Source organism: Dermochelys coriacea, chromosome 10, assembly GCF_009764565.3.
Source record: "Dermochelys coriacea isolate rDerCor1 chromosome 10, rDerCor1.pri.v4, whole genome shotgun sequence".
NCBI lineage: Eukaryota > Metazoa > Chordata > Testudines > Dermochelyidae > Dermochelys > Dermochelys coriacea.
Genome location: NC_050077.1, coordinates 18,410,212 through 18,433,982, shown reverse-complemented (window position 1 = coordinate 18,433,982; position 23,771 = coordinate 18,410,212). Strand labels below are relative to the sequence as shown.

Genomic DNA, 23,771 nt, shown 5'->3' with positions numbered 1-23,771 from the left:
GAAGCCAACCTTGGCTGGCTTTGAATTCCTTCTCATCAGAGGGCTATCCCTCTTCAGTGGGAGGTTTCAACACGCGTAGAGGCTGTCTACCCTACCCACTGGATCAGCAGGCAGAGATCGATCCAGCGGGGATCAATTTATCGTGTCTAGTCTAGACGTGATAAATCGACCCCCAAGCGCTCTCCCGTCGACTCCTGAACTCCACTGCTGCAAGAGGCTCAGGTAGAGTCAACAGGACAGTCAGCTCACCGCAGTGAAGACACCGCGGTGAGTAGATCCAAGTACAAGTTATTCACGGAGCTGAAGTTGCGTAACTTAGATCGATCCCCCCTCTCCTCCCGAGTGCATATAGTTGAATTTGCACAAGTTAAATGTGCGTATGATGCGACTCACCTGTAGATAAGAGGCCAGCTGAGCAGACAAGTAATCTCAAGACACCAGTGTCATCCTGTCCTGATGGCCGTAGGAGTGCAGATTAATGACCTTGAAGCACAAGGCATCCACCCCAAACTAAAAACAAACTATAAGACAAGGAGCAGCTGTTTAAACACCCAGCACCTACTTTGTGATTGAGGATCCAAACATCACTGATGAAAGAAGACTGCGAACAGCAGATTTGCAATTAACAGATCCCAGTTGACACAGCAAAATCTGTAGACTTACATGAAAGACAACTACTATAAAGGTGGGCGAGAGCCAGGAGGTTTTGGGTTATTCTGCAACAGAGCATCAGATGCGTTCGACAGAGGCCCAGCTCCCACTACTTGTGTTGAGTCTAGCTGGCCACTAGGCTGACTCGAGCAACAGTAAGGACTGGTAACTGTAACACCAGATGCAAAACCTTTGTGTGTATGTGTGCTTGTTTATGCATATACTTACTGATTTTTAATACTCGTTTAGCATTTTAAATAAACATGGCATATTGCCTTGTCCCCTGAAAAACTCCCCTTGAGTTTTTATAAGCATAATAGTGCTAGTCAATGGAAGATTTCTTCCCTCGACCTACCTACTGCCTCTTGGATAGGTGGATTCCTATGCCAATGAGAGAACCCCTCATATCAGCATAAGTAATGTCTACCTTGAAGTACTACAGCAGCACAGCTGTGCTACAAGGAAGCCCGCTTCACATTCTCTGGTACTGTTTGAAATGAGCTCAAGTCTCTTCTCCTGTTACAGCATTAAAAAAAAATCCACTGTTTCTTGGGAGTACTTGGACTTTGAAGACTGTGACCGATAACTCAACATTAATCCAATTTTTGTCACTGCTGGCTCTGTTTATTTGTGGGAGACAGATCTCAGGGTTTTTTGCAATTTTGGAATGGGTTCAACAGGCCTAGAACCTCACAACTCTAAATTTGCACAGCTGCTTTGAGAAGGCATACAAGTTTGCGTTTTTTTTAAAAAAGTTTTAACAAAAAGATTAATTGGAAAACCTAGGAACAAATTGATTAATTTTCCACTGTACTTATTTCCTGGATTAGTAGAAACTTTTATAAGATTAGAATTTAGATTTCAAAGCATATAAGCTACTTTGCTATTCCCTGGGCGCTGTCTTTACAGCAACTTGCAAAGCATTTTTCCATTACCTAACCTTAAGGTAAAACAATCCACATTAACAACCCTAGGCACTAGATAGTCATACTTCCGAACAAGAGGTGGCACCACTCATAGGCTATAATACTGTGCAGCTCAACATTTCAGAGCTTACACAGAGGATTTGGGGGCATTTTGCAGTAATTGGCTATAATTTGTTTCTTCTTGAACTGAAATTAATTAGCTTGGTAGAATTAGAAAATTGTAAGCAGAGTGGAATAGATGCCAAATCTAGAACTGGCTCAATTACAATACGTCTTCCATGTTTTACAGCGTGTGGAGTGTACCATTAGGTCTTAAGTGTTATTACATATTGCAGTGTTCCCAAAGGAAGTGTTCTAAACCATTAATACTGAACGCAAACAGAGTCCATTTGAACAATTTATTAGTATGCCTGTTTTACAAGTTTTAGAAAAAGAATCCCAGGATTTTGCCTCCTGTGTGTTTTCGCCTTGCTTCCTCATGGTCCATGATGCCAGCGGAAGTTGTCAGCACTATGTACCTATTAAGTAAAAAGTATTTTCAGTAACATATTATGGTAGATTTCCCTACCACTCATACAATTAGAAAAAACCATCCAATCTCATTTTTGTAGTGCAACGTCTCAGCTTCTTTAGCCAATGCAAGGAAATGTTACAACTTAGACTACAACAGTTCTAATGTAAAATAGTTATACAAACCCTACAAATATGCTATTCTGAAATGCTTGAGAATTTAAAATTGCACTAAGGGCAAATTTACATTTGACAATATGCTCTTTAGAGTAGACTTCCTCACAAACCTTATCTACACTAGGAATTTTCATTTGACATTCCCGCTGTTAGCGCTGTAGAACTGAAGCAGTGTTAGCAAGGTCATAAGCCTCAACTTTGTGGTTGGCCCATGCCACCATTTTCAAATCCATGTCAATTATCTGCTCATAACAAGTATATAGTTGGTATTATGCCAGATTGCTAGCAGAGCATAACAAATTCATATGGTAGAACTCCTAAAGTTGCTCATGCCGATGCTGCTAATACTTGAATATTAGTACTAAGCTTCAGATAGAAATAACTAAAGTTACCTCAGCTAAGACCTAACTATGGTAATTATCATGCTTTCTGCACAAAAGTTGACACTGTCAAGATTAGCCTCACAAGAGTTTCTATTTAATTCACACAAAATATGCTGAAGTATATGTACTAGAATACCAGAGCAATGTTTAGCTACAGTTAACAGTTTATAGTAACTGTACATTTTGTAATGCATTTTTCCTTGCTTTAGTGTGTTTGTTCACTTAGTCACAAGATTCAGTGTCAGTGGGATTCTGCTATATATTGATTTAATGCAACAGCCAAGGCCTCTATTAAAAGAAAGTCCTTAGTTTGATATCTAGAGAATTTTTAAAAAGATCTGTCATTTCTGATACTACACCTACACCCAAGTACCTGTTAATTTGTATTTTTATTACAACTTTCTTTTTAAGTGTCTCTACAGAATTAAGACCAACGTTCGGAGGGAGAAGAGGGAGAATGATGTAGATGAAATTGACTATACGAAGTCTTGTCAGATGCATAAACTGAAAAACAGAACGCTGTCTCTTGGCGCTAACTTTTAGTGGTAGCTAAAAAATGCTTATATAAAAACTGATTTTTAAGTGTGTCCCCCTTTTCTGAAGAAGTGATCAGAACAGAGATCTTCAAAACAATGCTAGTTTCATTTATGAAATTACCCTAAGAAGTTTTTTTTGCATCAACTACTTTCACTTAGAACAATTCATAGCAGTTCTCCTCATTGTGAATTTCAACAATTTAACTCTGCATATCTGGCACTTACCCAAACTGACGTGAAGGCAAAAGGTTGTTCTGCCACTTTTCCAGGTCCTTCAACTGAACATCAAATCTGGGACTGATCACACCACACTATAAAACAAAACCCCAACAGAAGCTGAAGAACTTTGATACAGGAGGACTACTACATATATTTCTTCCTTCGTTGTATGCAATGTAATTGTAGCCCTTTTGGGTCCCAGGATATGAGACACACAAGTTGGGTGAGGTAATATGTTTTATTGGACCAACCTCTGTTGATGAGACACAAAAGTTTTCAAAGCTACATGGAGCTCTTCTTCATGTCTGGAAATGAAAATGGATGTATGGCTTATTACAACAATCTGTAACCCATTAACACACACTCCCCTTTTCATCCTATGACTGCAGAGGTGTTAGCAGGCCATTCTACTCCAATGGTCCCTTGCATGGTGGAACAGATTGTATTTTACTGTGAATACCTTTCCTAGACCTGAAGAAGAGCTCTGTGTGGCTTGAAAACTTGTCTCTCTCACCAACAGAAGTTGATCCAATAAAAGATAATACCTTGCCTACCTTATCTCTCTACACAAGTTGCAGCATTTAAGGCATTCAGTGCTATGTCTCGCCAAATCATTGATCAGAAGAGGATTAATAGTGCCAATCAAGTATCCAACGTGTCTGACAGGGAAAGATCAAAGTGTCCAAGAATGGCAATCCATTATTCCATCAACTTCATCCACTGTGCATACTCAGGTTGTCAGCTGGACTAAGCAGAGGATCCAACTATTCAGTCCTGAGTTGCTTTGATACTATCTTCTTCCTTTCAACTAGATAGGGCTGAAGCTACATTACTGCTGGGTCTGCAAACTCAGAAGGCAATGCAATTTTGTGGCCAGTTCAGTTCTGGGAGAGCTTAAGAGCATGCTGTATATTACTTGAAAGAAAGCATTAACTCTGAAGCATTATTACCAAAGAACTGAGACTACTCCCAGGTTCTTAACCCTGGCAAAGAAGAACTGAATATCTATAAAGTTAGCTACCTGGACACAAACTTTTAGGTTTTATGTATGTCTGAGAAATTAAAAAACATGCCTAGAAACTCACCACCTAATAAGAAATGTTCAAGTTAATTATACTAATCTTATGCAAACGAATAAAAACCAAAAGTATATAGTGTAGTTAGAACCACCAATATAGATTCTATCTTGGGTTAGTATCATAAGTGTTGAAGTGTCAATAACCAGTGATGCTAAAAAACTGGCCTCTAAAATGGAGCAGACAGCAACTTTCATTCTCACCATTAATTGATATTTACATTTATTTTAACAAGTTTTTGCCACTTAAGCATGCACAAAAAGTATGCTGTTGTTGCATTGTTCAATGTTTGATTGGACCAAGTAACAGAACTATTCTAGAAAAACGTATTTGTTTGTGCCAAACATCACTCAAAAAACAATTGCCAGGTAGCTCAGTGACAGCACAAACCCTTATCCTAAAATACAACAGACTCCAAACTGTTATATAGTTCCACCTGCCCAAATTATGAGATTCTACTATTGCACTTATACAATCCTCAGCCTGCTCCAGACAAGTAATTTCCAGTTGAAAAACATGTTTATGTTGACAGATTTCTGTTCTTTATGGAAGGGATCCAAAATATGCTCATGAGGGGTCAACTTTCTCTGCTACCAATTCAGAATGTTGACATACTGGATGGGCAATGTTTTCATTTAAACTATTTAAGTGAAAAATGGTTTTGAACCAATGGAGGAATCTGTTATAATAGATGATCATGATGGTAACTGTCAAGTTATATAGCCCACAGGATTTCCAGACAGAGTTAAAGAAATCTTCTTGACAACCCAAAAACATTACATGGATATTTAGGAAGGAGTTATGCAGTGCACTGACATAACTACAAGACGCACAGTTCAACAGTTCATGGCAGACAAAATCCAGTTAGTAGCAGAAAGGCTTGACTTCTACAATTTTCTCTAGTCATTTACTAGTATTATGCATCACTTGGATACAAGTTTGCATTTCTTAAACATGTTCCAAACAAATCTGTTCCAATTAAAATCAGTTTAAATATTCAATTTCTAGCTCACTGATTATTTCATAATTGAATTGTTGTCTGAAACTGGAATATGAGACTACACAAATATAGACAGGGTTTATGACTGGACAATACACACATACTAGAAGGCCCCTAAGGAAAAAGCAGAGAAAGTGGTGCTGGCAAGCAAAGTTCCCTGTACATATTCCCATACAAGCTTAATTTAATTTACTTTGTTATGGTTGCTCAAGTACATTTTTATTCAACACAATCATTAGGACCCAAGAAAGCTTCCACTTAAGCCACATGCAGACTAGCCTCCATTCACATGCCCTTATCAAATCATCTATCATTACACAACCACATTCACAGAATTCCTTCAAAGATTAACAATATAAATGCATAGGAAGAGTGTATATTTCTCAGAATTAAATTGTCAGCACTAAATCAAACCCTACCTTGTTCAGTCTGCCTGTGAGATTAACAACAATTTTCCCAGCTCTGTGATCGTCAATGATCTCAAATTCACCAATGTAACCTGTGAACGATTAAATCAAGCAGAACCTTTATTATCAAAATTAGTGCAGTCTCAAATGCAGACAAGTCAAAAACTTAACATTTAGGCCATGTCTACATGAGAGACCTGCAGTGGTTTAACTTAAAATCAGTTCATATACCAATTTTATTAAACTGGTGCCAAGCTTTTTTGGATACCTATTTTGGTTTAAGACCGACTTATTTTGGTTTAGCTTAAGAGTCCTAATCAACTTAAGCTAAACCAAATAAGCATCCACACACAGCCTTTTGCCTTGGTGTCACTGAATTGGTTTAACAATCACACTTAAAACTATTAGCACTCAACTGTTAAAAGGGTGTGACTTTTTCATGTAGACAAGTCATCACATTTCAGCTATTACAGAATACAGAACTATTATTCTCCATATAATGCATTTAATACAATGGTCTTGTATCCAGCAATATTTGAGGAAGCACTAACTTTGTAAGGTTAGTCTTGCATGTCTCCAAGTACTCTTTTCAACTTGGGAAGTTTAACAGGTTGATTAGCTTACTCTACAAAACAGCAGAGTAACTGATCAACACACTTTCCCACAGAGTCAAACTAAATGCAATTTAAGTTCACTTAGAAAGGCAATGCATGTTTTATCTAAGGAATCACTCAGACACTGAACACTGGCCACTGTGGACAGCTTCCAAAAAATTGCATTGTTGGCTTTATCTTGGCAGCATACCCAAGTTTTTCCAATGCTATCCTTCACTACGCATACCAACCAAAAGACAACAAAGTTATTTGCCCTTGCCCACTCCCCACCCCCAAATGATTTTTTTTTTTTTGCAGTTTGAAACATTGCAAGTGATGCAATATCCCTTTGCTACAGGAGAGAGTCGATCTTTACACTATTTTGGTGCCTCTTACCTTTTATAGAAATAATTAGATAAGAATTTTACTTTCTGATGACTTACCATGCTTCATCATCACAGTTAAAAACCGGACGATTACTTTAGAGCACGGTCTAATGAGAACTTGACGTTTTCCACGTTTCTCTGCATTGTTGATGCTCTTAAGGGCATCGGCCAGAACATTCATGCGCACCATGATGCCTGTGTGTGGAACAAAGTTAGTTATGTGTGCTAATTTCTTGGTTTCACATTTAAGCTGGGATACTTTTTGAAAAAAGCTAATACTGTTAATTTCAGAATTTTTGAACTCGGAACAGCAGATATTACTATTCTGACAAAGCTTCAAGATATTTTATGCAAACACCACACAGGTCAAGCTATTATTTTGGGTATGACCACAATTCAAACGCATCATAACTATATTCAACAGTCTACGTTTTATGCCACAAAAAGTTTACACAACATATACAGCATAAAACTTAGTGTTCTACAATAAGGTATGTTCAGAGACAAAGACTTACAGTCTAGACTTAAAGCATATTTGAAGATGCTGCAAGACATCCTGGCCAGGATTTTTCATAAGTGATAAGAGATTTCAGGTGTTCAATATGAGAAAGACCTAATTTCCAAAGATTAGCTGTACTTTCTGAAATCAGTCACCCCAAGACTGAAACAATCACTAGTTATTTTTGGACCTATTGGTTAATGCGGGCTAAAATCTCACAATAGGACCTAAGCCTGTTGAGACTGCAGTGGGGTACTGAGCAAAATCTTAGACCTGGTTTAAATTACAGAGCTGTTATGCTATTAAAGTGACATGGCTTTGCACTTTTTGAGGGGGAGGGTTTTGTTGTTGTTTTTTTTTTACACTAAAAACTGTCAACTCTTGATAGTGGGTTTCAAGAATCATTTACCCCACATTATAGCCTGTCCAGAACAAGGACAAAATCTTTTAGGTATTGCTCAATTCACCCATCTCTGGCAGAAATCCAGTAGCATATTGGAGATACTGTGGCACTTGGGCACTCAAGCTTGTGCTCTGATGACTAGGGCAACACATCCCACAGTTAAACAAGACATTGTACTATCGCCCCATTTGCCTACCCAGCCATTACACGATCAGCATTTGGCCTACAGAGTTTTACAATACCTCTGAGGTGCTTTGAGTCCAGAAGGGCTGTATCAAGCCACATTGCCACACACAATAAGCTCCTGCCTGGTGGATTTATCTGCACTGCGCAGGGGGGCATTTACTGCTAAACTCAATCGGCATCCACCGACTAAACAGGAGATAAGCTATGGGATATTCAGCTTGAACTCAGAGAAACTGACCGCTCCCTACCCAGGCCCAGTCTGCGCCCTCCCGCCCCCGATTCTTCCTCCTCTTCCAGGGCCAAGCCTACATCTGCACTGCCCCTCACCCCGCGGTGCCCCCTCCTACCACCGCCTCGCCCAGGGCCCAGGCTACCGTCCCACATTCCCCAGCTCCCCCACCCCCTTCCCGAGTCCCACCATCACGCTCCTCGGGCCCGGCCTGCCACCCGAACCCTCCCCCGCCCCCACCGCAGCTCCCTCCAGAGAGCGGGGCTGAGGCAAGGAAAGCGCCTCCCCCCTCCCTATTCGGGTGGCTCCACCGGCGGCCGTGGCGGGCGCAGGCGGCTCAGAACAGACTGAGCCGGCCGGGCGGAGTCCGGAGGTGGCGGGAAGGCGGGTGAAGACGCCCGCAGGGCCAGGATGGGGCTAGTACACGGCGGATGGCGCCTAGGGCCCAGCGAGGCCCGCAACTCACCGGTGCAGCAAGATGGCGGAAAAAGGAAGAGGCGGGGCCCGCGCCGGGTGTTATGGGAACTCAGGTTGGTGGAAGGAGAGCTCAGGGATCTCGCGATACCCGCTCTCCCAGTCGGAGAGAAGCGCTCGCCGGTCTCTCCTGCTGTCATTGGCTGAGAGCGGCGCCCGCCATTTTTCTTGGCCCTTCCTGGGACAGGCGGTCGATACTTCCGCCAGGTATCCAATAGCAACCGGAATAACTTCCGATCCGGGAGGGAGGAGGGTGAAGGCAAGTGTGAACGGAGACGCCGACTGCCCGCTCACCTCGTCACCGCCTTTTGGGATGGCCGCGCTCCGCAACCCGGGGGCCCGCGGTCCGACGGGAGCGAGCTGGCTCGCGGGGAGTAGGTGAGCTCAGCATCTTGGGGGGTGAGGGGAGCCCTGGGGCGGGGAAGGGGGCTCAGCGTGAAGGCCTTGGCGCAGGGAAGCAGCGACTCGATGCAGTGAGGGAAGAGCGCGGAGCTTGTGGGGAGCCCTGAGGCTGAGCCCCTCCCCCAGTCAGGGGTACCAGAAGTGGGGAGCTAAGTGCCCCACATGGCGTAGTCCAGTAGGCGAGGACCTACGGACGAGGAAGCCATGGGTTGAACTCTGTGACTTGCAGTCAGGGGGACCTGGTAAAGGGGAAGCTAAACACCAGCGGTTCATGCAACGAGCTCTGTGCCTTCCACAGTCAGGGGGCTCTGATGCGGGGCAGTTACCCAAGGGGGCATGGGGTGAGCTCTTTGCCTTGCTCTCTCAGGGGCTTCATAGCGGAAGCTTGCAGCCTCCCACGTTTAGAAACATTCATAAGGGTGGAGCTTGTCACCACACACCGTTAGGGAGCCGAAACAGAGAAGTTTGGCAAGTGCTTCAGGACTGAGAAGTGGGGGGACCTCAGCAACCAGCACAATCAGCGGTGGATCTGGCTGGAAGGGAGCTTTGTGTTGTGCATTTGACAGCATTCCAAAGACATTAGGAAAATGGTAAAATTGTTAATAATGATGCCAAAAAAGTATAAGTATTCAATAAATATTTCTGTTTTGTAGTTGGAAAGAAACAAGATGATGCTCATTACCACTACTAAAGTGATTTTTCCTCCCTTGGTATTCTACTGTTAATTGAATTGTCTTGTTAGACTGACCCCCAACCTGGTAAGGCAACTCTCATCTTTTCCTGTACTATGTATATATATATACTTGCTACTCAATGTTCCACTCCATGCATCTCATGAAGTGGGTTCTAGCCCATGAAAGCTTATGCCCAAATAAATTTGTTAGTCTCCAAGGTGCCATAAGGACTTGTTTTTGCTGATACAGACTAACACCGATACCACTCTGAAACCTGTAATCATACATGAGGCTGATTGAAGTAGTTTCCAGTGCATTAGTAACTGAGGAGGTCAAAGACCATATACTAGGGATAAACATTTTAAAATGAACAATCCTGAATAATTTGTCCTCAAATGTCCTGAAACAGGTGGCTGGGAAGATCTTTGGCCACTGATGTTAATTTTTAATACATTTTGGAATACCAGGGAAATACCAGACTACTAATGTGCTAGTATTCAAAAAGGGGCATGTGGGGTGACCCAGGTAGCTATAGAGCAGTTAGCCTGACATAAATCCTGAGCACAATAATATAAAGTTGACATTGACAAAGGATTAAAGAAAGGAATGTCATTCATCCCGTGGTTTTATGGAAAATATGTTTTATGACAAACCCAATTCTGTGATAATTATATACTTAGTTGAGAAAGGTAACTATATATATAAAATAGACTTTTGTAAACTGTTTGATTTAGCACAACATAACATTCTGATTAAAAAAATAGCATTAGACATCAATAAAGCACTTGTTAAATGGATTCAGAGCTGGCTAATTTATGGATCTCAAAGGGTATTTGTCAATAGGGAATCATCTTCAAAGGGGGATGGTTCTGCAGTGGTACATTCACTCAGCTTCTGTGCATGGTATATGTTACCATGTACATGGTCCAGTACAGTTCAACATTTTCATCAATTGCCTAAAACTAAATATAAAATTATTACTGATAAAATTAGTGGATGAAACAAAGATTGGTGGAGTGGTAAATAATGAGGAAAGGGCAGTCACACAGAATAATCTGGATTGCTTGGTAAAATAAGACCATTCAAACAAAATATTGTAATACATCTAGGAACAAAGAATGCAGGCCATTCATACAAAATGAGGGACCGTATCCTGAAAGGGAGTGACTGAAATGGAATTAAGGGTCAGAGCATACAAGCAATTGAACATGAGCTCCCAGTGCAATGCTGAGGCAAAAAGGGCTAATGCAAGGCCTGGAAAACTAAACAGGAGGAGGAAGGTGATTCTCTCTCTGTTTGGTATTGGTAAGACTGATACCGGAATACAACATACAGTTCTGATAACCCACATTTTAAAAAGGATTTTGAAAAATTGGGGAGGGTAAAGAACCACAGAAATTATTCAAACAATGAGAAAATGCCTTACAGTGAGAGACTTAAAGAGCTCAATCTGTTTATCAAAAAGATTGAGAAATTACTTGATTGTAACGTGTAAGAGATAAGGTAGTTAAGGGCTTTTTCATCTAGTGGAGAAAAAAAACTGAGTGCCTCCCTTTCTGGAAGATACACTTTAGTCCAACACAAGTTACTTAGAGCATAAAGCTTTTTGAAGGCAGGCACCGTCTTTTTGTTCTGTATTTGTACAGTGCCTATCACACTGGGGTCCTGGCACTATGGTTATACAAATTATACTGGTCTCAATGCACAGGTAACAATGAAATACATGGTATACAGATCAGACTAGATCCAATGGTCCCACCTGGCCTTAAACTCTGAAATCTCTTTTGAAACAGCAGGAAAATAAATTGAAAGGAACTGTGACAGTGAAAGGTACTGAGCACTTCATGCAGTCAGAAAGCCCCACAAGGGGAGATCAGCACCACTCTGCCAGTAAATCTGATTCAAGCAATACAAAACCACAGCTGCCTAACCTCAAGCGATTGGGTCTGCTATTCTGACTCAAAACACGGAAGACGTAAGAGGTGGCCTGTAGAAGGAAATTTACTGGTATAATTATGCTGGTAAGTTTCTTCATGTAGACAAACCCTGAAAAAAGTTTCTACCTTAGTTTATTTATGATCTCTCCTTTTAATAGCATGTATGATAGCACTCCTAATGAGACTGATTAGCAGTTGTGTGCTTTGTTGAAAAGGTCAGGTTTAAGTTTTGAGGAATAGTTTCTCTGGTTGCTATATTTTCTTATGGGTAACTCCTTCATTGTAACTTTCTTGACTGATGTAATTACAACAGCAGCCCCTCATATGCACTAGTCTCCTCCAGCATTATTTAAAAAAAAATGTATTTAGATCCTAAAGTTTTCCTTATGAGAAAGGGAGCCACTTGTACAGAGCACATTACAGGATTTGACCCTTTCACTCTCACTCTGGCTGTATTCCCTGATGTACTCGTATTCCATTTAAATCACAGTGGTACATTCACTCAGCTTCTGTGCGTGGTGTATATTACTGTGGGTATATTCAGCAGAAGTGATGTAATTGAAATGATTGATTAAACCTCTTTTCTTTCATTTTTCTTTTTGAAATTGCACAAACCTCACTAAACATTATAGAGCAGCCATAAATTTATAAACAAAAAACTTAGTCTTAAGGAGTAAATAAGTTTGAGGCCCACAGAAGAGATATGTGGGGAGAGGAAAAAATCCTAAACTGGGCATGATAGGCCAGTTTTATATCAGTGTAGGAAATACAAATGTTTAAGCTACAAAAAGAATAGAGAACAGGAGAATCTAGGATGTGAGGATACCATTACCCCTTTTGCAAGATGAAATTTCTATCCGACTTCAAGTTTACCAAAATACCAAGAATAGTTAGCTTGTTTGTTGTTGGTATTTTAAAAAGATACCTTTACATTAAGGATCACACACTCACAATTCCCCCTACTTCTGTACAGTTAACACCTAATTACTATAAAAAAAGATTTTTACTTTTACTTTGTGCAGTTAAATTCCAGGCATTCACAAGATAACATGCCATTCACTGGGAGGTGGAAGGCTCTTCCCACCCACCACGAACTTTGCAGGAGGGTATTTATCATTAATATAGCAGATCTACTACTCTAAGTTTGGAATCAAGAAGATATCACTTATTTGGATTCCTTCACAGAGCTGTCTTTTTCCATTCTCTGCAAGTGAATCAACAGATCTTGGAAGAAAATAGTGGGGTGGCTTCATTCCCTGAACCCCTTTTAGGACTCTGGAAATTCTATCCTCATCTCCAGCCCCTTCTTGAGACCAGGATCAAAAAAAGCACAGGGAGTGGTGAAACAGTTATGTGGAGTGGATTGCTTTTAAGAGAAGTGAGAAAGCCATCCTCCAAGCTCTTCTACAAGTGCTGCAATAAAAAGGTTACGTAGTTGTACTAATATGATGCCAAAATAAGTGTCTTGTTCCTCAGAGAGGCATCTCTTCCCACTCCACCCCTTCAACAAAGGTATTCCTTTCCAAATTGCCACTATATTTTGGTAACAACCTGCACAGAAAAATGCCAGTTATAGTTTCTTCAAAACAAAAGAACAGTTACTTCACTATCCCCAAGGCTGATCTTTCATTATGGTCTTCACCCAGTTGTCAAGCCACATGAAAGCCTTCATAGCCAAGAGCCAGTGTAATCCCTTACAAGCCTAGATTTTGGAGTGAAACTCTTGAATTACGTCACAGATGTCTGGAGATTCTTCAGCAACAATTTTTTTTTAAAAAGGGATGTTTTTATTGTACATGAATACCAGTGTTACTTGGCTATACCATTTAAAAAAGCTGGTTGTTTTTAAACATACACCCTAAATTTAAGCTTCAGTATGCTAGTTATGCATCAATCCACATTATGAAAACTGGCCAGGTAAAGCTGGAGGCCTGGCAGCTTGATAAAACAGATTTTTAGCATCTGGGAAGCCCATTAGAGGCTGTTTGGAATTGTGTTCTTCCGTTTCTAGAGATCTTTAGAAGTGAGCAATTTAACATTAGCATATATTTTTCAAAGTTGATTAAGATGTAAAAGTTCATACCATTGAAAGCTACTATTTCAGGCTACTTATAGGCTTAAACACTATATCAGTTTACATTTTAAAGATTCTCTGCAGTCATGGAGGCTATGGGAAATTCTGTATCATGAAATATTCTTGCTCATTATATGGGACACTCATCATAGTCAGAATCCAAAGTTAGTTAACTGTCAGCTTTGAGACATTAACAAATGTTTCATTTTCCCCAGCAGTGTCTAATTTTGTAGAGTTCAAACTTGTATTTTTTGTTGATTGGGCCTGCTTTGTCACTTTCATATATGCCCTTTCCCCACAGATTTATTCACAGTTCCTAAAAATTGACCTAGGTCAGTCATAAGCAGCTGCTGCTATGAAAGCCATGATAAGCAACAGTGGAAGGAATTCCATTTGCTGCAGAGAAAAAGACACTGCAGTCTTCTGTTCCCATGACATTCCAGGCTTCTCAGCAGCATAGGCACTACTTCTCAGATTGAACAAATAGCAGTTATACTGACAAGCTCCACTCTTTAGAAAAAAAATAGAGAGAGAAGTTTACTATCATTAGATTAAGTGCAGTAGGAGAGACTATTCTTTAAGATAGTAGCCCTGTGCCCATAGATGCATTTATGAGGTTGAAGTATAGAAGTACTTTCACATCTCCACTCTCATCCTGGCAAAGATGAGATCCCTGGTGTGTGTTCACAATGTATGTGCGAAAGAGCAACTCTTCAAAATGGTTTTCTCAAGTCTATATTTTAAATTAAAAAGGTACCACCATTTACCTGTTTTACACTTGAAACAAACATAGAAGAAAGATAGTTTTAAAACAAATGTTCAACTTTTAAGATGCCTTGATAGGTAAACATCTTTCAGCTTTTACTTGAGAAAACAGAAGTACAGTTTTAAAAACTGAAGTCATAACTCAGAAGACAGGATTATTTACAAGAGACAAATATCTAGTACATCTATGGACAGGACAACATACATAAAAACAGACTTGTTACATGGCTCCATGACTACAGCAGTTTTCAAAATAATTGACTGTTCGGGTACATATACCCTAGGCCACTTTCAACGTTTTCAGTGCAATGAGTTGACAGTTACACTACAGCTATGACTAAATTCAAATTTAAGTGTTCAGGAGCCCTATTTGGCAGAAATAATCCATGGTTTATTCAACCGATTAAGCTAGCCAACAGAAAAAAAATAAATACAATTTTAGCTAGGCCATAGATTCATTTTTAGCCATAATTCTGCACAAGTGCCCGCAGAAAGAACTGAATGGGAACGAAGACTGTTAATTGGTCCCTTCCCACTAGAATCAGTAGTAAAAAAAAATCTCCACACCAATTAACTAGTTCTTAAATCACATACTTTGCTGCTTTCTGCGCCCACAAGCCTATTGATGGTGGGGCAATACTACTAACTTCATTATGAGGATACTATTCATACATTACAAAAGTGCCAATTCTTATGCTTTAGCAGCTAAGAGACTTCCCACATGGTGTGGATGTTAAATAAGTTCAGCAGGGCTCCCCATTGCATAAAATAGGTATTTCCCAAATATAATCACCAGCAGGCTACAAAACTATGTGCCTACCAGAGCAAACATGAGATTCTCACAGCTGTTGAGAGAATGGCATTTCTGCTGAATAGGGACCCAATTTTAATTAGAGCCAATGAGCAAAGTAACTGTTTCTATAATATTAAGTATACAGGAATTCTAGAAACTGTTCCCAGGGACATCTTATGCTGTAGCTTAATTAGCAAGTGATGCTTCATTCATTTTTCTTCTCCTTTTGCTTGAGAAGTTTGTTAATCTCCCTTTTTGCCATTCCAACATACTTTATAATGATTCCATGTTGGTTTAATCCAGGAAGCAGCAACAAAAAACTCACTAAAATGAGATCAGACAGAACAAATTACTTAACAGTATATAAAGTTCCTTTCACTATATAACCCCACATGCTCACTAAACCCTATTAAGAGTTCTTTATACAGCAACTCCTTGCTTAACACTGTAATTACGTTCCTAAAAAATGCTACTTTAAGCGAAACGATGTTAAGCAAATCCAATTTTACACACACTGTGTAAGTTTTAAACGAACAATTTAATGCCGTACACAGCAATGGTTGTGAAGCTTGCTTGAGATGGTTGTGTCAGAGGGTGGAATATTTCCCAAGGAATGCCTTACTGCTAAATGATGAACACCACTAGTGTTAATGTAGCCTCGCACTCCACACGAATGGAGGAAGGAGACACAACATGACAGAGACAGACGTGTGTGTGAGAGATGTGCATTTCCCCTTTAAGTAGATCAGCAAGTTGGGACAGCAACTGCTGCCAGCAAGCTCCCTCTGTCCTGAACACTCATGTCCCTCCCCCGCCCGCTCTGTGGAAATGGGGTACAGGAGCAAGGGAGGGGGACACCCTTACATTAGCACCCCCTTCTTCCCCCCACCCCCTCTGCAAAGCAAGCAGGAGGCTCCTGGGAAAAGCTCCAAGGCAGGGAGTAGGAGCAGCACACAGCAGTGGCAGGGAGGGACAGCTGAACTGCCCAGCAATTGATAGCCTGCTGGGTGGCTGCCGCACAGGGAACTTAGGGGGCTGCCCTTTCACCATGGTTCCAAGCCCCCATCAACTAGCTCCAACGAAACAACGTGAACAGGGATGACGTTAAGTGAGGAGTTACTGTATTGCTTGTCCTTCAGTGGAAGTGGGAAAGTAGGTCCATCGGGAAACAGTGAGTTTCAAACAAATTAGCAGTTTAGCACGTGAACTTTTGGCAATTGTCTCTATCCAGAAGAGGGGAAAATATTCTTGTTTGCATCCACTCTGCAAAGTATAAACACTTACCTATAAGGTAGGTGAGGAAGAGATTATGAACTTGCTGTCCTACCCAAGCAATTCCAGCAAGAGAACAGAGCATGGTCATGAAGTACTAAGAATGAGAGATAAAACATGAAGTTACTCAAGTCCTGTCTGGGATTTCACAACATTTTAAATTCCCAAATTTAAAAAGGGAAATGAACTTCCAACCACTTCAGTTGGAAGCGCCCCTCGCTCACCAACCATACACACTATAGTTACACGCACCATTTAAAATGCCTGACCTGATCACAGACAAATGTTCTCATATTTTCAGTTCATCAGTTTCCCAGCATATTAACTGTTCCTTTTGTTTGCAAGGGTCTTTCACACTAAATATTTCTCTACATCTGTGTAATTGCACCACCATTACCACTGATAAGAAAGGTGCAGCATCTGAAGTTACTTTTAGGCCAAGATATTCTAAGGTGTGCCTAACTTGACACACCTTAGAAGGAGCCTGGTTTTCAGATGGCAGGTGCTTACTGAAAGACATCTATTTAAGATGGTATCAGAAGTTGGGCTCCTCAAAGTTGTTATACTCTGCTTTAAGGTTAAAGTTGGTCAGAGTTTGAGTTTACATTGAGAAGTGTTTTGAACCCTCATTTGGTATTCACAAAAATAAGATGTGTTCCCTAAATTGCAAACTCAGAGTTGCCAAATCTAAATACAAGATGCCATTTCATAAAGAGACAAAACCCTTATTTCAAATATGAATAAAGCAGAATCATAGTTTAAGTAATTTTTTCAACCCCCAACCCCTCAGGGCCAAGTGTGTAAAGTACCATTTTAGGCTTTTCTTCCTTCAATGTGAAGAGACGTTTCCACCAGCCAATAGTTCTGCGACGAGTTTTTACCAGGTTGCTGCAAATTTCATGAAATCTTTGCTGCTGTTCTGTGGTCCTTTTTAAAAAGGAATTTTTAAAAATAAATGTATTACAATCTGAAATATCTTGAGCCTAAGATATCATCCAAAGGTCAGTTTAAAGTTCAGGATGTAAAATTCGTTGCTCTTTCAGTAAAAAGAAAGAACACGCAGAGATCTTAACTTTTCAACATCAGTGTTATCTACACTGAAGCACGATCTTGATTTTGTTTACTTTTACATTTCCTTAAATTACTGCCCATTTTATTGAGCACCCTATATTTATCAATTGACTGTATACTTTGAACTTGTTTTAGAATTCACTGTACACTGAATCTCTCAGAAATTGTGTACTATTCTTTCAGGGGCAATTAATTCAAAAGGCTTGCATAATGCTACGTTAGAGTATGCACAAGAGATGCATACTACTACCAAAGTTTTATCCGCTACCAAGTCTGGCTACACTAGCCGATACTCTTGCATAGAATTTTTTTTTTCCCCCTCTCCAAACAGCCGTATGGTCTTACCCTGGTATTAGCCAATTATCCCATTTTAAATCCAACAGGTAATTCTCTAGGTTTTTCTTCCAGTAGATCAGGTTATCGTTACTTCTTTCTGTAAAAGTTAACTTCCCTTCCCCCAAGTTGAAGTGTTGATTATTTCCTACCCAAATTTCTACTCTAGGTCCCTTGGTGTATTACTTTCTTCATCCTAAGTTAATGTTTAGAACTACTCCTCCACTTCAGCACCTAAAATTTTCATCCATGTGCTGTATACTCCCCTTTCTAGATTTTTAGTTAGGTCATATTTAACAGTCACTCACTGTGCAAGTTTGAATTGTTAAGAATTGAAGTGTTAGCTTTAAAAGAATAAAGTTAGTAGTAGGGCAACATCTTAAAGCAGATTAAGGCAATATGCCTATCACAAAAGAGGTCTTTAGCTGGAATGAGGCAAAGCTGGGAAGATGTGTAGTACCCCACCCTCCCCATCTTCTAAAATAAAATGAAGTTCAACTTCTTACCACTGGAGTCACTAGCATCTTTTGGTTAGTAGGTGATGAGCGCCTGACCCTTGCATGCTATGGTATACACAACTGACCTGATATTAGCCACTCAACTGCCCATTTTGACAATGTTCATTTTCATAAATAGGAAAGCCATAAGGGGTTTATTTCTCAAGTTTTGATTTTACATACCATTTATTAGAGCCAAAAATTCTAGGAGCAAGAGCAGGAACAAGATAGTCAGCCAAAGATAGGAACATGACAAAACAAGAGACACCTGAAAGAACAGAAGGATCCAGATAGTAGATCATCCTGTAAAGAAAAGGGAATGTAAAAATTGCTTGCTTGTGAATTTCTGAAAATTCAGTTAGTCTAAATCTTTAAATTGCTGCATTTAAAAGCATGCTTGATTTCAACACAAAATTTAGATTTAAACAAATTCAACAAGTTAAGTGGTTCAAAGTTGCTCTCAGCTCCAGTGATTTAAAACAAAACAAAAACCAAAAAAAGAACACCAATATAGAACTATTCCCCTGCAGTACCCTCCAAAATATCACTGTATTGAACAACACTAAAACCTGCAGCAAGACAATGTGCTATGCAGATTGTTTAGCAATACAGAACGTTTACACTATTTCAGGTAGGGACAGTTACTTCACTTGTACTTCTAATTCTATGAAGATGTCACCTTAAGACTTGTCACTCTTGATCTGCAGTTCCCTAGCACAGGCATGCACAACACCATCCCGAGGACAGCAGGTTGGGGATACTTCCCCAACCCACGTTAAGTGTTGATACACCAAGGAGCTTTTACGAAAGTGCAAGGCATGGTGAGTGCTAACTCAAGAATCAAGAAACTGGTAGTACTTTATCCCTACAAAAAGTCTGAATTATTTTCCAAGCACCAAAGAATCACTATGTGCACATTTGTTCTCCATGTCCACTGAAGGTAGGACAAGAAGTAATCGACTTAATCTAGAGCAGGGAAGATTTAGGTTGGATATTAAGAAAAACTTTAGGACAATTAAGTACTGGAATAGGTTACCAAGGGAGGTTATGAAAATTCAGTCATTGAAAGTTTTAAAGAACAGGTTAGACAAACCCATCAGGGATAGTCTAGGTATAGTTGGTCCTCTAAGGTTTCTGGGACTAAATCAGCGCTGCCACTGGCCTGTGTGTGGCTAGAATGCGACTTCTGCTCCTTCCTGTTACCACTGCGCTCAGAAAGGGAAATCTTTAGAGCTTGGGGAGTTCTGCTTTACTTGCATTTGTGCAGGATTCTTACTCCAAGATCTCTGTTTATGCATCTTTAGAGAAGTAAAGACTTGCAAAGTTTCACTGCATTTTTGCTATCCGAAGACGTAAGTAGTCAGAGGGTACTGCACTCACAGAAAAGCAAAGGAAACACCACCCATCAATACAAGTGGAAACCAAGCTCTCTCCCAGCGAAGGATTTTGTCAGCTACCAGAATTACTTCTCCCCATCCTTGCAAATGTTCCTCCAAACTTGCAGTCTCTGCAGCCTGTATTTAAAAAAACAAAACAAAACAAAAACACGTCATCATTAAGAAATCAGGTAATTCATACATCTACATGCTTTACAGATACACCAATTATATTAAATAAGGACCTTTGGTTTTGAAGCCACTCTGAACCAAGTTATTTTTTATAAAGATACTATATATGGTTAGTTCCTTTTTCAATTAGAAAAACATTTTTATATCAAAAATTCTCCTTAGTCAAACAAAAGAGTATGGGATAAAGCTATATAGTCAGTTTCAATCAAAACAGCAAGACAGATTTTCCAAGCCATTTGCGGAGTAGAATGCATCTCTAAATCCCCTACACTGTTTTGAGACTCACAACCTGAATAGCATCCCAAGACATACTGCTATATTAAAAGATTTGTAATCTGCTATTTTCAGACATAGAAGAAATCCCCTAGTCTAGTGTTTCCCCAACCTATATTGGTTCCCATAACACCTTCTTGAAAATAAGATATTCAAAATACCACGTACAAATTTCTGTTTCCTACGCGCATTTAATTCAGCCCTTCATAAGATTAATTTAAGTATATCCAGACTGTGAAGTAAATGCCTAGGAGGCCTAAAATGTTAGATAATTCCAATAAAAAATTTTCAGATTTAAACATTTGGTTTTGTTCCGATGTGAAACAAAAGCAAGACTTTTTCTCCTCCCGCAATATATACTTCTAAAATAGCCAATAAAACAGTGATTAGAGCACTCACCCAGAATATAGCAGACCCAGATTCAAGTCTCTTGTCTGAATCATGCAAACCAGTCTTGTTGAATATGGGTTTCCTACAACTCAGGACCTGACCACTGAGCGACTGGCTACTCTAGAGTTGGTTTCTGGTTTCGACCAGAAATTCTGTTCCGGACCCGAGAAACCTTCCTGATAAAAGTTTCATCTGAACGATACATTTCAACTAATGAATATTTTCAATTTCCAACAAAAAAATGTAATCAAAAAGTTCTCACCCAACTTTAATTATATCACTTTAATTATAACATACAACAAAAAACCACAATGAAGCCACCACTAGGCCTTTTATGTTACTCAAATTACAACAAATAAGTACATCATAAATGGTGTCCTGATATATTTTAATATGCTTCTGAGTCTAATTTAAGTTTAATGTTCCTGCTAATTCTTATTTGGGTTATTGCTGAGTGCGAGTCAAAAATTCATTTTGCTTCCTTTAAAAACAAAACAAAACCCCACAAAATTTAAATAAAAAACAAAACGTTTTGATTAGCTCTTGCACAAATTTTAAAAAGCACCATTAATGAGAAAGGGGCTGTACTTGTGTACAACTAAAAGAGCAGGTGACTCAGAAGGAAGGGGAATGGGGGGAGTCTTGGCTTTACCTGCGTATCAGATACCACTTGGAGTAGAAGCGCTCTTGCTCCTCAGCAACTCCAGCCCCCTCCCAAGCAGGGATTGTAGTTAGCCAGTTCTGCTGCTGAAGAGCCAGGTGGCTCTCCTTAGTCTCACAGACAGGCTTTTATCCACTAGACAGTCTAGACCCAACTGACACCACCCCCGGCACACGTGCATACTTCCCTGGGGAGATAGGAGGAAAATCCCCATGCGCCCCAGGCCTCCCAGTACTGCAGGGCCCAGTCTGCAGCCTATGCAGGGTAGGGCGTGCAGAGGGAGCTCATACTCCGCAGTGGCTTTGTTTGTGACAGGCCCATCTATCTCCCCAATCCACACAGCTGCACGTTTTGAACCAGCAGTGTACATGCGTCTTTTTAGACATGAGCTCTGAAGGATGATATGGAACTTCGCAAGTTCACTTCAGTAGCTCAAGTTGTGCAGCTTGGTGCAAGCTGAAAGCTAGGCTTAGCAAAAAATAAATAAATAATTATTGGCCATTATGGCTCAAACAGGCAAGTGCATTTTGCTTCCCAAGCATTTTCTGAAATGCTGCAGTGCAGGTGATGACTACATGAAACTTTTTTTAAAAGAGCTTTTGGGATATCACTTCCAATAAGGTTTCTTACCACAGAGTTTGGGAACCCTCTGCTCTAATATAAACAACAAATGGGTTAACCAATCATACAAAGTCATGGTTAATCCATCAGACTTCAAGACCAGAGGACACCTCTGCAATAGTAAGTAAGTTGATGGTAAGTAAGTAAATTGATGGTAAGTTCAAATTGCCTATTGTTTCAGTTGTCTTCTTAAAAGTGAATTAGCATGATTTCTCCAGGTTTTTGTTTTAGTTTGTGCATTTGGTAGCACCTACATCTAGCCAGTTTTGCTATTTCCTCCTTCCTATATTTTCAAGAAGTAATTTTCCCCCTTTCGTCTATTTGGAATTTTTAGACTACTAAAAGTTGAAGAACATTAAAATATAGCTATAAAACACGTGTCCAAGGGAGTACCCAAAACTACTTCTCAGATTTGTTTTATTTACATTTTAAACTGAATGGAAGATGAACGCATCCTGCCCCTGTTCTGCTACCACCACCCATCAAGTCAAGTCTTCACTTCTTCCACCCTCGGCTTTGTAGCTATATCCAGCCCTTACCTTAAACTATCCCACTAGCCACCCTGCAACTTCTGTGGTCCTCTTACATCTGTCAAACAGCTAGTCACACCCAAAATACGCTGAAATATGACCATCCCCTCAGGAAACGCTAGTAGGGTCTCTCACAGAGATCACAGACTAAGACAAAAAAAAAAAAAGCCTGCATATGTTATGTAAAGAACAATCTGATTTTAAAATTGCATACAGGGCGGGGCCAATCGCAAGGGACCGAGGCCTCGTGTGAGGTTTGCTTGGAAGCGCCGAGCTAATCCCTGTCCCCCTTTATTAACAGGGGCAGGTGCTAACACCACGAGGACGCCCTGCGCAGTCAGCGGCTGGAGCCCCTCTGCGCGCACTGACCAAAGCCACCAAAGGCTGGGGGAGGGGAGGCGTCTGGCCACCGGCGCTCAGACGGGCCAAGGCGGTCAGCCAGGGCGGGGGGAGGGGGGGGAGCACACGGAAGCGGCCGCCCACCCCCGCTGGGCTCAGTGGGCCGCCGACTCCACGCCCTCTGCCCGGAGAGCGCTCACGGGGTAGGCTCGGCCTCCCGCAGCGAGCGCTCCGTCCCCTCCGCACAGGCCGCCCCGCTCCTGCGGGAGCCAGTCGCCCACCAGCATCTGCCGCAGGCGGGCGACGCGGGGCAGGCCCGGCCTCCCGCACAAAGCCAGGACCCCCGTCGCTACGGAACGCCGGAGGGGGATAAATTTCCGTTGGTCGCCACCCCCGGCTGGAGAGCGAGGGTTGAAGACGCGTGGAGATGGGGAGGGAAGACGCAGCCCCACTGTCTCCCTCCTTCCCCGACCAGGCCGCGCCCGGGGCAGCGAGAAGAATGGCGCAAGGGGCCGGAGACGCTCACGTCCCCTTCCGGCTGCCCAAGCGACCCCGGCCAGCCCGCAAGAGCCGCTCACCAGCTGGTTGGCGCTCTTGTTATCTCCCTCCGCCATTTTGTGCGAGTCGGGGCGCTGCACTTGCTGCTTCTCGGCCTCTAGCCGCGCCCTCCCGCTCGCCGCGCTGCGCTGCGGCAGCTCGCCGGCCGCCGCCCCTTATAGACGCGGCGTCCAGCGGGGAGGGGGAAGCGGCTGGCTCCACCCAAACGCCCTGCCCGCCAACTTGGTTGGCCGACTCCAAGCGTGGGTCCGGTCAAGCCCAGAGCGCTCAACTGCAAGCGGAGCCTGCTGGCAGTTGCTGTTTGAATACAGGCAGCGACCAATCAGGGCTCCGCTTCTCCTCTTCCGCTCAGTAGTGT

General features: G+C 41.4%; 2 protein-coding genes across 3 annotated transcripts; both read right to left on the bottom strand.

Moving 5' to 3' along the window:
• Window positions 1–1,961: 1,961 nt before the first annotated feature.
• On the bottom strand, window positions 1,962–8,810 carry RPS15A (ribosomal protein S15a). Of its 2 annotated transcripts, none has more exons than XM_038418927.2 (5): window positions 8,648–8,810; window positions 6,922–7,059; window positions 5,898–5,977; window positions 3,409–3,494; window positions 1,962–2,095 (listed from the first exon to the last, which is right to left on the bottom strand). In XM_038418927.2, exons 1-5 carry the CDS (start codon window positions 8,793–8,795, stop codon window positions 2,002–2,004), a joined length of 546 nt encoding a protein of 181 aa, XP_038274855.1. In that variant the 5' UTR covers window positions 8,796–8,810; the 3' UTR covers window positions 1,962–2,001. The 2 variants fall into 2 exon arrangements, with proteins under 2 accessions (XP_038274855.1, XP_043349680.1); XM_043493745.1 differs by having other exon boundaries at window positions 7,380–8,648.
• A 5,651-nt stretch (window positions 8,811–14,461) lies between these two features.
• On the bottom strand, window positions 14,462–23,687 carry ARL6IP1 (ADP ribosylation factor like GTPase 6 interacting protein 1). The gene is made up of 6 exons (XM_038418925.2): window positions 23,434–23,687; window positions 19,854–19,987; window positions 18,657–18,776; window positions 17,382–17,499; window positions 16,585–16,669; window positions 14,462–15,624 (listed from the first exon to the last, which is right to left on the bottom strand). Exons 1-6 carry the CDS (start codon window positions 23,467–23,469, stop codon window positions 15,506–15,508), a joined length of 612 nt encoding a protein of 203 aa, XP_038274853.1. The 5' UTR covers window positions 23,470–23,687; the 3' UTR covers window positions 14,462–15,505.
• Between the last annotated feature and the right edge of the window lie 84 nt (window positions 23,688–23,771).

Excerpts from the sequence above, each read along its gene's own strand:
- RPS15A (XM_038418927.2), bottom strand. The coding sequence starts at position 8,795 with ATGACAGCAGGAGAGACCGGCGAGCGCTTCTCTCCGACTGGGAGAGCG. Across the intron at positions 5,978-6,921 it reads AACTGTGATGATGAAGCATG|GTTACATTGGTGAATTTGAG; the intron begins GTAAGTCATCAG and ends AATCGTTCACAG. Across the intron at positions 2,096-3,408 it reads TTGCCTTCACGTCAGTTTGG|GTACATAGTGCTGACAACTT; the intron begins GTAAGTGCCAGA and ends TTTACTTAATAG.
- ARL6IP1 (XM_038418925.2), bottom strand. The coding sequence starts at position 23,469 with ATGGCGGAGGGAGATAACAAGAGCGCCAACCAGCTG. Across the intron at positions 19,988-23,433 it reads ACAAGAGCGCCAACCAGCTG|GCTGCAGAGACTGCAAGTTT; the intron begins GTGAGCGGCTCT and ends TTTTAAATACAG. Across the intron at positions 15,625-16,584 it reads CTTCCTCACCTACCTTATAG|TGAGTTTTTTGTTGCTGCTT; the intron begins GTAAGTGTTTAT and ends ATCTCATTTTAG.